At 40.1% G+C, this 13,223-nt stretch overlaps 1 protein-coding gene across 1 annotated transcript; it reads right to left on the reverse strand.

The window, feature by feature from the left end:
* Positions 1–3,405: 3,405 nt before the first annotated feature.
* On the reverse strand, positions 3,406–4,208 carry LOC121767288 (dirigent protein 22-like). The gene has a single exon (XM_042163529.1). It carries the CDS (start codon positions 4,130–4,132, stop codon positions 3,551–3,553), a length of 582 nt encoding a protein of 193 aa, XP_042019463.1. The 5' UTR covers positions 4,133–4,208; the 3' UTR covers positions 3,406–3,550.
* Between the last annotated feature and the right edge of the window lie 9,015 nt (positions 4,209–13,223).

Below are 13,223 nucleotides of genomic sequence, written 5' to 3' on the forward strand. Positions count from 1 at the left end.
GTACGAGGATTACTTCGCTCCGGAGCCACGATTTGGGGAGAACATGTTCCGACGACGTTTTAGGATGCATTGTCCGCTCTTTCTGCATATCGTGGGCGCTTTAGAGCGTCGATACGAGTATTTCAGGGTGCGGGAGGATGCGGCTGGTAAACCCGGCCACACTCCGATTCAGAAGTGCACTGCCGCAATCAGGCAGCTGGCATACAGAGGCGCGGCTGACATGTTCGATGAGTACCTCCACATCAGCGAGACGAGTGCCCGCGATTGCCTAAAGTATTTTTTTCAAGACGTTAGGGAGAAATTTGGGGATAAGTATCTTTGGAAGCCTACCCCCGAAGATTGTCAGGCTCTGCTGGATATGCACGGGACTCAGCACGGGTTTCCGGGGATGCTAGGCAGCATAGATTGTATGCATTGGGGGTGGAAGAACTGCCCCGCTGCCTGGAAAGGGGTGTACACTACGGGTTTCAAGGGCAAGAATCCCACGATGATCCTTGAAGCGGTAGCTGACTGTCGACTGTGGATTTGGCATGCCTATTTTGGAGTAGCCGGGTCGAACAACGACATCAACGTCCTCCAGTCGTCGCCCCTTTTCAAGGACCAGTGCATGGGCGTCGGTCCGGCCGTCAATTTCGTCGCCAACGGCAACCAGCACAACATGAGCTATTATTTGGCTGATGGGATATACCCTATGTGGCTAGTCTTTGTGAAGACGATCAGATGCCCAACAGAAGAAAAGAAGGTATATTTTGCGGGTCGTCGGGAGGCAGCGTGCAAGAATGTGGAGCGGGCATTTGGTGTGCTCCAGGCTCGATGGGCGGCAGTGAAGGGTCCATCACGGCTGTGGTATGCTGACAGCATCGCCGATATGATGTACTCATGCATTATCATGCATAACATGATTGTCGAAGATGAAGGTCCAGCACTGACGGATTGGGCCAATGATGATGCTGATGCTGCGGGTCCAAGCCACGACATGGCCACCGGCAATGTACGTATGTGGATACCCCATGACGAGGTCGAGCGAGTCCGTGCATTTGCCGACATGCGCCAAAAACAAGCCCATATTCGACTTCATAATGATATAATTGAAGAAGTATGGCAGCGGAGGGGTCGCCGTTGATGGAAATTGTATTTATTGAAGTGTACTTTTCTTAGTTTTTTTTGTTGAAATGTACCTTTCTTTTTTTGTTTAATGAATTTTTTATTCCGTAATCGTGGCGGAATTTTAATTCAGTAAATTGTTTAATTTGGTGAATTTGTGAATTTTTATTATTGTGGGAAGTCCGTCGGGATGTCCTTGGGGATGTCCGCCACTGTGCAATGGGAAGTCCTTATGACGTGGCATTAGGTGTTTTGGGATGTCCGCCGAGACATCCGCACCACTGTGGATGCGATTAACTAGTTGTCTCACATGTTGAGATCCTTAGTAAAGGCCGAGACCTTTTCACATCTCTGTTGTGTGATATTAAGCCTTATATGTATTTATATTTATTATAACGCTTTATATATCTGATTCTTGTATATCTATACCTTGTATAATAGGTAGATATGGTGTAATAATTGTATATCTATTTGTGGATTCTTGTTTTCTTATTTGGACCTTTAATAATTAGTTAAGTCGTCTTTTCTTAGAATTCCAACGAGATACAATTCTCACTCTTCACAAATAAAATGGACACAAGTACACAGATATGAAATATATTTGGACATAAAACACAAAAAGACCCTAGACGAGAGACGTGGAACGACACACGGAAACAATATCGTATCAAGAAGAAGAATGATTAGGCTTAAAATAGGGAAAAGTGAGTAAAATAAGGGTTAGAAACTTAAAATAGGGAAAAAAGTGAGTCAAATACATTGTTCTTATACACACTTCAGCTCACATAATATTGCAAAGATCACCTCCAAAGGAAAAAATAACTGAGGAGACAACTTTAATTGTTTAAAAAAGAATATTACTCATTTTCATTCCTCTTTCTTTATGGTTTGAAGATGTCATTTTTGACCCAGTATGTTAGAAATCGAATAGTATTATTACTCAAACCATACTTTATCCTACTCATAAATATTCATTACAGTAAAAGTTTTAGTATGAATTCCTTTCTCTATTTAATAGCTCTGCTTTTGTGTCCTTTTTGTTTATTTCGTGGGAACGTATGACTAGTGACCTGCTCAGTCAATTATTGGAGTTTGTCGGTGGGATAAGTTGCAAAATTCCAACCCAACCTACTGCTTACGACTTACGAGGCTCACAGTATGCAAGAAAATAAATACTCCCTCCGTCCCCGATTAGGACCAATTAGGAGTCACTCTTTGAGCAGGAACGAGTTTTAAGGAAGTGTTTGAATGTGTGGTATAATAAATGGAGTTAGGTAGTGGAATGTGTGACCTTTTTTACTTTTAGGGTATTTTTGATGTCCTAAGTACTTTTTAGGGAAATTAATAATATCATGTTAATATTGAAATTAAATTTCCAACATAATTAATAACTTTATACCATAAAAGTTAAGTTTAATTAATTATATGCATTGTCTTAAGCCACGGCCCGATCGATATAGCTTACTTTGATACTCCTATCAACCCCACTTTAAATTTTAATCAACAGCTCAATCATGAACACATTTTTATGATAATGGGACAAGAACATGTACACTAAACAAACCTGCTCACAATATTAATTTATACAGCTCCGATAATAATTAAATGAATTAGAAAATATTCGGATCACTGACTGAAAATTCCTTATCATACATGTCTCTCACTCGCAGGATATCATAAAATATCAGAATTAAAAATTATTTGAAACACTGTATACCTTTAACCATATTGAGCAAGTATAACACGATTTATCCATTCCAAAAATAATTAAACACCCTAATTTAGTGCAATAAATTTCTAGTAATAATACAAAATTCAATTAAAAAATGAAAATAAAAAGAAAATAAGAAAAAGATGAACGGTACATTAAGTGCATCATTTATTTTTCCAGTGTAGCTCACCAGTCACCACTTTACTCGATCACATAACCATCTTTCCCCATTCATAATATGCTTCATCATTTTAATATAAATCCATAATACCAACGCAATACTATAGTATAAGCAGCACGATTTAAAAGATTATATCTTATGATTAAACATGTATGATGTTTGGTTCTGAAATTGAATCTCACAATTTAATCTTATAGATAAATAATTATATGATAATGAATGATAACAATCCTCTCCAACTAAAATAATCTTACAATTTAATCAATCATAGACTGATAATCATATAACCACTACTATACATGAGATGTTTGTAATTAAATCCACAACTTATAAATATGTATACACATTACCCATTACGATTGTATTTATTCACGTTAATTTTATCATATTCATTTGGTACTCCGGAAAATTAACATCCAACAATCTTATTAGTCCAACAAACAAGACAAGATTATTCGTTACAATTTTGGTATGACTCCAAAGTCCAAAGTCCAAAGTCCAAACACATGTAAGACTACTAAAGAAAATTAAAACAACAAAGGAAAAAAAGATGGTCAATAATGCAAAACATAGACATTATATTCCACAATAGCGTCCCCTGTTTTCATGTTAATGAAATGAGTCCTCGCCTGAGCATACCCTCTCGCAAACCGGAACACGCCGCTGCCTCCGACGATCGGCATCTCCCTCACGGCAGCCATCGCCGCGTTCCGGCCCAGCACGCTCAGCGTGCTGCCGTTGAATTTTCCCTCCAAAAACACGAAATTGAGCGCCATCAGAAGGCCGAACTCAGTCAAGTCGGCAGAGCCGTAGAGCCCCTGAGCCCGGCCCACGATCTTGGAGCTCACGTTGGGGCCGGTGGTGAGGGGGTCGTCTATCATCACCACCATGCCGAAGCCGGTGGCGGAGGAGTTGGTAGCGGCGGCCTCGGCCACAATAACGGCGGTGGGGTTGCGGCCGCTGACGATGTCGTGGAAGTAGAAGTGGAGGTGGCTTAGCTTCTCTCGCTTCGTTGATATCCCCATTTCTCGTTTGTTCAGTTTTCTTGAGAACTGATCCGAGTTTGTGGGAAGGAGAAGGGATGAAAGGGTGAGAATGGTGAATGCGAGGATGGTGGTCCCGGCTGCTCCGGCCATGGCGGATTTAAGAGAGTCAAGAAAAGAGAATTGTTTCTCTCTAGTAAAGTTGTGACGGAATGACTAAGGATTGAGATTGGCTTCTTCTTTATAGAAAAAAAAATGTCTCTTTCAATTTTTTATTTTCTAAAGTGGAAAATATAGGAGTACCCTCTACGTCCAACCAATGATGATTTGTGTTGAGAGAATAAAATAATAAAAAAATTATTCTTAATAACGATGGATCTTTATTTGTACAGACTAAATATGAAAATGGATCATCTTCAATTCTTTGATAGAACGATCGAGTATAACATAAAATAATAAAATACCCATGCTTTGTTTGCTCATACTCTTTTTTTATGATTGTTCTAGAAGGTAAAACATCTAAAATATTCTTTGAATTTTCAATAAAGTTCAAGAGTATTTTTCTAGACGTTTTTTGTTTGCTTTCCATTCTTGCTGCAATTCCTTTCATTTTCATTTATACTACTAGTCAACACTACTGACTAAACTTATTCTTTATTGGCAACCAAGCACGATCGCGTTACCATCAAAATCTTTAACCTCAATCTACCGACACTGGTGGAGTACTTAATTTTCTTAGTTAATCTTCAAAAGGAATTCAAGGTAGTCAAACAATATTGATTAAAAAAAATACAATTGACATGGTACAAAGATCAAACAAACATTAGAAAATTACTTTGTAAATTCAAAAAACAACTTTGGATTTACGACATACGATACATGCCTATCGTTGGCATCAGATCGCTGCTGGAAGTACATGTAACGCGCTGTCAACGCCGACACAATGTACACGAAAAGATCTAACTGCATTCTAAAACGCCGACGGAAAACCGCAGGTCCCCACTGCGGCTCCTCGACAAAGTAGCTAGCAACCAGCCGTTGGGCAGCCCTGATGTGGTCGCGGATCACTGTCCGTCGATGCTGGATTGGTCGAGGGACCGCAGCCTCCAACTCTACCTGCCTGCATCATTCCAGTTCGCGGTTTATCTCGGCACACAACTCATCCACAAGGCTTGCGAAATGAGCTTATCAATTCGATCATCATCACTACCGAAAGCCATCACTCTTTATGGCTTATGGGATCACTAAATATTTATACATACTATGTGGATGATCACGAGTATATGTGAAAATGCGATCACCATCATCCACCGTAATCTTAAACAAAGATGGATGCAGAAAATGTTTAACGTGGGGTCGGACGAATCAACAATAAATATAATATTTATATAATTATTTAAGTAGTACTATCTCCGTCCATAAAAAATAAACAAAATTATAAATGATAGTACAAGTTTTAATGTAGAATTGGTAAAGTAAGAGATAAAATGAAATATTAAGAGAGAGGGAAAATGTGTGGAATGAGTGTTAGTAGATTGTGGGGTCCATATTATAAATAATGTGTAGGATTATTATTTATTGAAAATTTTCCATATTTAGACTTAGTCTAATTTTCGTGGACGACCCAAAATTGTAAAACTAATTAATTTATTTGTGGAATTGAGGTAGTAGGAAGAAATAGTTGATTCTTAGAGCATCCACATCCGTGCTCTTGCTAGCGAGCACGGATATAGGCCCGACCCCACTTTTTCTGCCTGCTCTTAGGCAAGAGCACAACACTCACATCCGTGCTCTTCCGCAAGGACGAGCACAAAGGTTCCATCATTCTATTATTCAATTTAAATAAAAACATTTCCACAAAATTAAAATTCATTAAAAATACCCGGAATAATATTACAAATTACAATAAAACTAAAAATTACATAATTAAATTCCTAAAAAATAAAAATTACATAATTAAAATCCTAAAAACTAAAAATTACATAATTAAAATCCTAAAAAATGAAAATTACATAATTAAACTACTAAAAAATAAAAATTACACAATTTAAGCGTAAAAATTACATCCGGGGAAGACTAGTCATCATCCGGCAATACCCCCAACGTTCTTTGGAGACCCCGTATCATCGCCACATGCGATCGAAGTTGCTCGGGGGTCATATTTGACCTATCGGCCAAATTGAGTTAGGCCAAAACCCCCTACAACGAGTTGGTGGGGGGTTGAGGTGGCACATAGGGAACGGGAGCGGGTTCGGGATCGGGGGCGGATGGAGTCGCGGCGCGACGGCGGTTGGCCGCCGCCTTCTTCCTTCCTTGCGGTCGGCGTTGGGAACCACTCGGGCCGGCGTCGGAGCTACTCAAGTTAGCTCCTACAAGTTGGCTAGCCACGTCTTCAGAGCCGGCGTCAGATAGGGATACCGACCTTGACCGTTTGGAGGAGCCGCTAGAGGAGGATGTTACGCCTCCCCTATACTTCGGATGCGACCGCGTCTCCTGCCAAATGTTGAGGTACTTGAACGGCTTGTAGTTCATGGATTGGTAGGTCGACAAGGCAGAACTGATGATGTCGACCTCGCTCCGGCCGCTCTCCGCCGACCATTCTTCCTGGAGGTAATACCCCTGAAACTTTTGGATTTCTTCGTTGGCTCTGTATATGGAGTTGCGCACCATACTCTTGTTGCGCTGGATTGTTCCAGCCGACCGGTTTTCATTGTACCGGCGACAGATGCGCCACCAATAATGATCGCCGAATTGGTTCGTACCAACCTCCGGATCTTCGGAGATTGACAAGCACGCTTTGAACAATTGCTCCATCTCCACCGGAGTGTATGGTGTGCGGACACCGCGAGTAGGAGGAGTCGGAGTTTGGGAGGGGCCGCTCGACCTCGCTCTAGGCTCGGGTGTCCACCCGTATTGCCCTTCGGGGGCATCTTGGTCGTCGATCGGGTAAGGCCGGTAGCCACCCGGAACTTCCGAACCTTGGGTTTGAGGAGGGGCCGAATATTCCGTTTCCGGACTAGGAAACAGTTGTGAACCGAACCACTCGGGGTTCCAACCGTGGGAGCCGGGGAGTGATCGCCGTGGCCGGACACTGTTATATTGTAGGAGTGGAAGAAAGATTGAGAATTGAGAATGGAAATGAGAGAATGTAGATGAGAATTGTGTAGTGTGGTGTGCATTTTTGGGTGTGAAAGTGAGGGTATTTATAGATGAAAATGTGTATTTTTGGGGGAAAAAATTGAAAAATAAATTAAAGTGGGTAGAAAACGGATATAATTTTTTGGGAAGTGGGAAAATATTTTTTTTTTATTTTTAATCTGATTTTTTAATTAAAATCTGATTTTTTAAAAAAAATCAAATTGTCAACGACTATGCCATTGGCCAATCACCGCCTGCCACATATGCTGCTCGCTGGCACAGACGTGCTCGATGCATCGAGCAGCGTCGTGCCAGCGGCGGACAGCGGTGCCGCGCCGATGGCACGGACGGACGGGCTGCAGCTCACATCCTTGTTTCAAAAGCAAATTAAAAAAAGTCAATAAAAATTCAAGGCTTTTTCACAATAAACTTATCTATTAGCTTAAAAATTCACAATCACATGCATAAAAAATACTACTCCTATTAGATACCAAAATATTAATTTTTTTCATTAATTTCTTCACACAAGTTGCCAATATAAGTCACAAACTTCAAATAAAAACAAACAATATAAATCATACAACAAGACTCCACTTGAACGACACAATAATTAAATTCGTTAATTTCCATCACAAATCAAGAATCACAATTTTCGAACTCAACAATCAAAAATATAGAATTCAAATCAATTATCTATCACTCGATTCTCTCTCAAAACTCAAACAAAAGACTTCGGCAATGCAACATCGTCGGACATCAATTTGAAAGAGAAAGAAGGTAGGGAATTGTTGGCTTCTACAATTTTTATTAGGGCTAGGATAGGATCATTCATCTTTAGCCAATTCTTTTTGCCTTTTCAGTCCAAAGTCAGGGAGAAGCCAATATAGTTTTGGGGTCGATGCGATGGTATATCGAAAGTTCGATTGTAGTAGAGATTTTCGGTATTCGTGTTTAATACTACTGGAAATTCTTATACAAATGCACCACATGAAAATGACATACAAAAATCAAAATAAACACGTAGTAGTTCATTAAAGAGCTTGCATGCATTTAAGAAAAAAAATCAGAAAGTATATGACATTCCGGAGCCAAGAGAAGGAAGATAACATACCTAAGGCGCCATCTGATAACCTGTACTACTTGATATGCAACAATTTGATAACATTTTTTTTATAGATAATTTGATAACATTTTTTATACTGTATATTTTTTGTTTATCAAACCATAGTGGCATGTTTTTATTTCTAGAAAATTTTTTGAAGTAAATTTAACAAGCCACCCTTGTAAAAGTATTTAGTTTTAAGAAAAATTATGATAAAGCCGACAATGTAAAATAAAATATTTAAAATAACACCAAACGCAAGCATGGGTAGAGCTGTAGATGTATGCATCACCCAAATTGATGATGCATAGGCAATACCAACCAACAAATAATAGAACCACAAGGCGGGAGTCATGATTTTTACTATGCGAGGGCATTTTGATGATAATCCAGTTGCCAATGAGCAAATTGAAAACACTCCCCCAAATAATACCAAAAAATTAGCTGCAAAAATTGGAGGCAAAGGGACGATTCTGCATCTGTGCGTCGATAAGAACCAATTTTTGCAGCTATTTTTTTGCATTATTTGGGGGACTGTTTACAATTTGCTCATTGGCAACTGGATTGACATCAAAATACCCCCGCATACTAAGAATCATGACTCCCACCATCTGGTTTTATTATGTGTCAGTTGGTATCGTGTATGCATCATCAATTTGGGTGGATGCATATAACTACAGCTCCTGATCAAGCTCTAATCAGGCTTGCATTTAGAATTTTTTTAAATATTTTATTTTACATTGCCGGTTTTGTCATAACTTCGGATAATTAAGATAATTAAATTATAGTAACATTTCAAAAATACTCACAACAAAAAAAAGATTGTTTACCAAGCACCAATGGCGAGCACACTTAATTTGTGCTCAGAAAATAGCGAGTACTTTAAACTGTGCTCGGAACCATACCGACCACAATTGATGGTGGTCGGCAATATCATTAGCTGAGGCGTTAACTTGCGAGTAATACGAGCACGGTCAATGTGCTCGGCGTAGCAATTAAAGTTGGCTCAAGTTGTGCTCGAAACATTCCGACCACTCCAAATGTGCTCGGGAAAAAATATTCAATACATGCCATGCTTTTGGATAAATATTTTTCAGAAATAGCGAGTACCTTTTAGGTGCTCGGCTTATCCCGACCACCCCACCAGTGCTCGGCATTGCGAAAAAAAGAATATGGTTGAAACAACTTTCTCATAGGAAATGGATTCGTTTTTTTATAGATATTGCGAGCAATATATGTGTGTTAGGAATAAGCCGACCACCTCAAATGTGGTCGGGAAAAGAAGACTTGTATAAATATTCAATATATGTCATGCTAGTTCGGATAAATATTTTTTAGAAATAGCGAGTACCTATTAGGTGCTCGGCATTCAAAAAAAATATATATTTGCATTTTTCCAACAATTATATATCATAAAATAGTATATGCATTGTAGGCGATTTACTTTTATAGATGTAGCGAGCACTATGTACGTGCTTGGAATATTCCGACCACGGGACTTATGCTCGACATTCCCAAAAAAAAAATATTTTCATAAATACTTCAACAATTTTGTATCATAAAATATACCATAAAATATATATGCAGTGTTTTTCGATTTATTTTCGAATTCCCAAAAAAAATATATTCATGAAACATTCCAACAATTTTCGGATAGTCTTAAATCTATAGCATCAATATATTTCATTTTATTTTTATTGATATAAGCGAGCACTATTTATGTGCTTGGCATATTGATAAGTCGTATTCTAGGCCTTGGAAACTGGTCATATAATGTGCATAATTGGAATATATCTGCAAAACAGTTGCTAAAGTGTGCAGGGAAAGGGTTCTAGTCAGAAGGAAAGGTATCGAATAACTCAGGTGAAAAGGGCATCAGAATGTTGCTATACTGACCAGTATGCATGCCAAAAAGGCTCGAGATGGAGAAGAATGATTGCTGGGAAGATCAGCCACAAGTAAGGGCAAAAGGGTAATTTTGCGAAGAGAGTCTACTCTAAATATCAAGGGCAGGCCTCCCTATAAAAGGAAGCCACTTGGAGAGAAGAAAAAAAAAAGAAATCGATCATAGGGAATCAACTTTAGGAGCTCTACACTTAGTAGAATTCTCTCTCGGTAGATCAATTCCTTCAGCTTTGTCCTACATCTTCTCATTCCTCGCCTCAGCCATGGTCACCTGAAGTTCACCAGTTCGTCGGAGTTCCGCATTATCTCGTTCCAGCCAGCGTGTTTCGTAGTGTTAGCAGTTTCATCGCCCGGAGTGGCAAAATAATCTTTATTTGCTTTCTTAGTTAATCTTTAAGTGTTTCCTTACGTTGGACCTGTTGCACTTTTAATTTCCGTTTGCTTTTGAAGTATTTCGTTTAGATCCAAACACCTTTTATGTAATGAAGTTGTCTTTGTGCATCATTTTCTGTTTGATTCAATTTCTTTCTACCTAGATAGCTTAGATCTAGTTGTTACTGTAATTTCTAAGTGTTGCGAGCATGTTTTCATTTCCGCATTGATAAATCTGAGTTCTGAATTTAGATAGCTGTTAGATTTTAGATCTGAAATGGTAAGTTTGAAAGCCTAATCTACGTGATTTCTGCCACCTTGCATGTTACCCAATAAGCGTAATTTCAGTTTTGTTAGTTTAATCTTTTGATTTGGAGTTTAGATTGTAGATCTGTTCTTGTGAAGTTGTTAATCTTCATTTCTCGTCCATGAATCTGGGTTTGTTATTCTGAGTTTATTCATGTTGAAGAAGAAGACATCCACATCCAAGTTTGGGACCACTTTTGTTTTTTAGTTACTTTTTGCTTTTGTCATTTACTTTTCTCTACTTTTTCTGCTGGTACTCTACAGATTTGTCAGCCTAGACACCTAACTACCACTTATTCTCTGATATTCCGTTTAGCCTTTTATAGTAATGCCGTACCTTCCACATATTTCCTGAAACATAATGTTCTCCCACTCTCACATACACAGCTGCTTATCAATCATCTCTCACACCTCCTAGTCAGTAGAGTACCACCTTAATTTCCAGTCTAGTTAGAATCTCAACCCAAAGCGTGGTAGCTAACCAACCTTTCCAGAATATCACCACAATTACCAAAGCGCATTCATCTCTGTGGGATTCGACCCTTACATCCACTATACTAGTCAGTAGAAGTGGGTTGAGGAATTATTGATACCAGGTTCAGGCTTAGCTGGGACGTCCATCATGATCAGTAGGACACATCATTTGCTTGACGCGACATCTGCACAAACCTGCTCTATCAAATGGCGCCGTTGACGGGGAATAAATGGCGTTATTTACTGTTCTTGTGTGTGATACTTTGGCGTACATATTGTGTATAACTTTTCTCTTTTCTTTTTTTTTAGTTTATGAGAAGCAGTTCGGCTCCTGACCATTGGAGACCGAAGATACTTCAACGAGGGACTATACTCGTGACCACTCGTTCTGGCCTGTCGACAGCCCTTTCTGACCTAGGCACGAGTAGTGACGAAGAGCAAGACACCATAGAAGGAGGAATACCAGAACATGTGCTACAGTTGGAGGGTAACCCAAGGATAATGGCTGCCCATATAGATGAAGACCGGAGATAGGGACGCTGAACGCGCATACCGAAGGAGAACCGCCGCAAGCTATAGTTGTCACCCCAGGACAGACGACTTGTGATGTGAAGCCCCATGTTATTGCAATCCTGCCCATGTACTGTGGGAAAAGCTATGAAGGCCCTTAGGAATTCCTTCATGAGTTCTGTAAAATTTGTAGGGCACAGAGAAGGCCAGCTGGGGCAACCGAGGATGACTACAGATTGAAAGCTTTGCCGTTCGTCCTGAAAGGGGAGGCCAACACATGGTTCATACGCCTGCCACCCGACTCCATTAAGAGTTGGGCCGATTTCAAGTCAGCCTTCTTAGGCGAATTTTTTCCGTCATCTAAGATGAGTGCGCTGAAGAGAGAGATAACCAGTGTGAAGCAAGGTTACGATGAACCCTTGAGTGATTATTGGGCGAAGTATATGAGTCTTTTGGATGCATGTCCGAACCATCGTATGGCCGATATAAAGATACATCATATCTTTTATGAGGGGATGAACAATGTAACAAATGACTTGGCAAACTCGTCGTCAGGAGGAAGCTTCACACAATTGAGGGTCAGTGAAGTGAAAAAGATCCTAGGGAAGCTTTTGAGCGCAAAGAAGGAGTACGACAATTCAAGGGATGGCTACAGCAGAGAAAGAATTGCGAGTGCTTCGTCTACTGACCAGGAGCAGAAGATAGAGCAGAAGATGGATTTGAAAATGGAAGAGAAGAAAAAGGCACTCCTGAGCGCGATCGAGAAGAACGCACCACCACCTTCCCCAACTGGGAGCTACAAGGATGCAAAGCAGGGAAGTCAAAGGCCAACTTACGATCAGCCGAATGACTTCATCAACATGGAGCAAGTCAATGTTGCATGGTACTATAACTCTAGTGGGAATTGGATCCAGGAAGACAGTGGGACGCACCATGGAATGACTATCCAAATTTTTAATGGGGTGATGGGAACCAAAATCAGAACCAAGGTTAAGGTCAGAACCCTTACAACCCCCACCTGAACAAATATTCCAACCGTGGCCCAGCATTTCCCGACCACCAATTCAACTGGTCAGGAAGAAACCAACAAACCCACAATCAACAACACCACAACCAAAACCCACAGAACCAGAACTCGAACCCTATTTATGTACCACCCCACCAGAGGAAATTCCAAAATTACCAGAATCAGCATAATCAAGGTTCCCAACATCAGCAGAACCAGAACCAGTTCCAAAGCCAGAACCAGTTCCAAAGCCAGAACCAGAATCAATATCACCAAGACCAGTACAACCCTCCTGGCCAGTATAACCACTACCCACCTAACCAGAACCAGCAAAACTTCCAAAATTACCAACCCAACCAAAACCCCCAGTATAACAATCACCAAGGGCCAAATCAGTCCCAATATCCTACCAGGTCGAGGAGATCTATGGA

This window comes from Salvia splendens, chromosome 15, assembly GCF_004379255.2.
Source record: "Salvia splendens isolate huo1 chromosome 15, SspV2, whole genome shotgun sequence".
Lineage (NCBI taxonomy): Eukaryota > Viridiplantae > Streptophyta > Magnoliopsida > Lamiales > Lamiaceae > Salvia > Salvia splendens.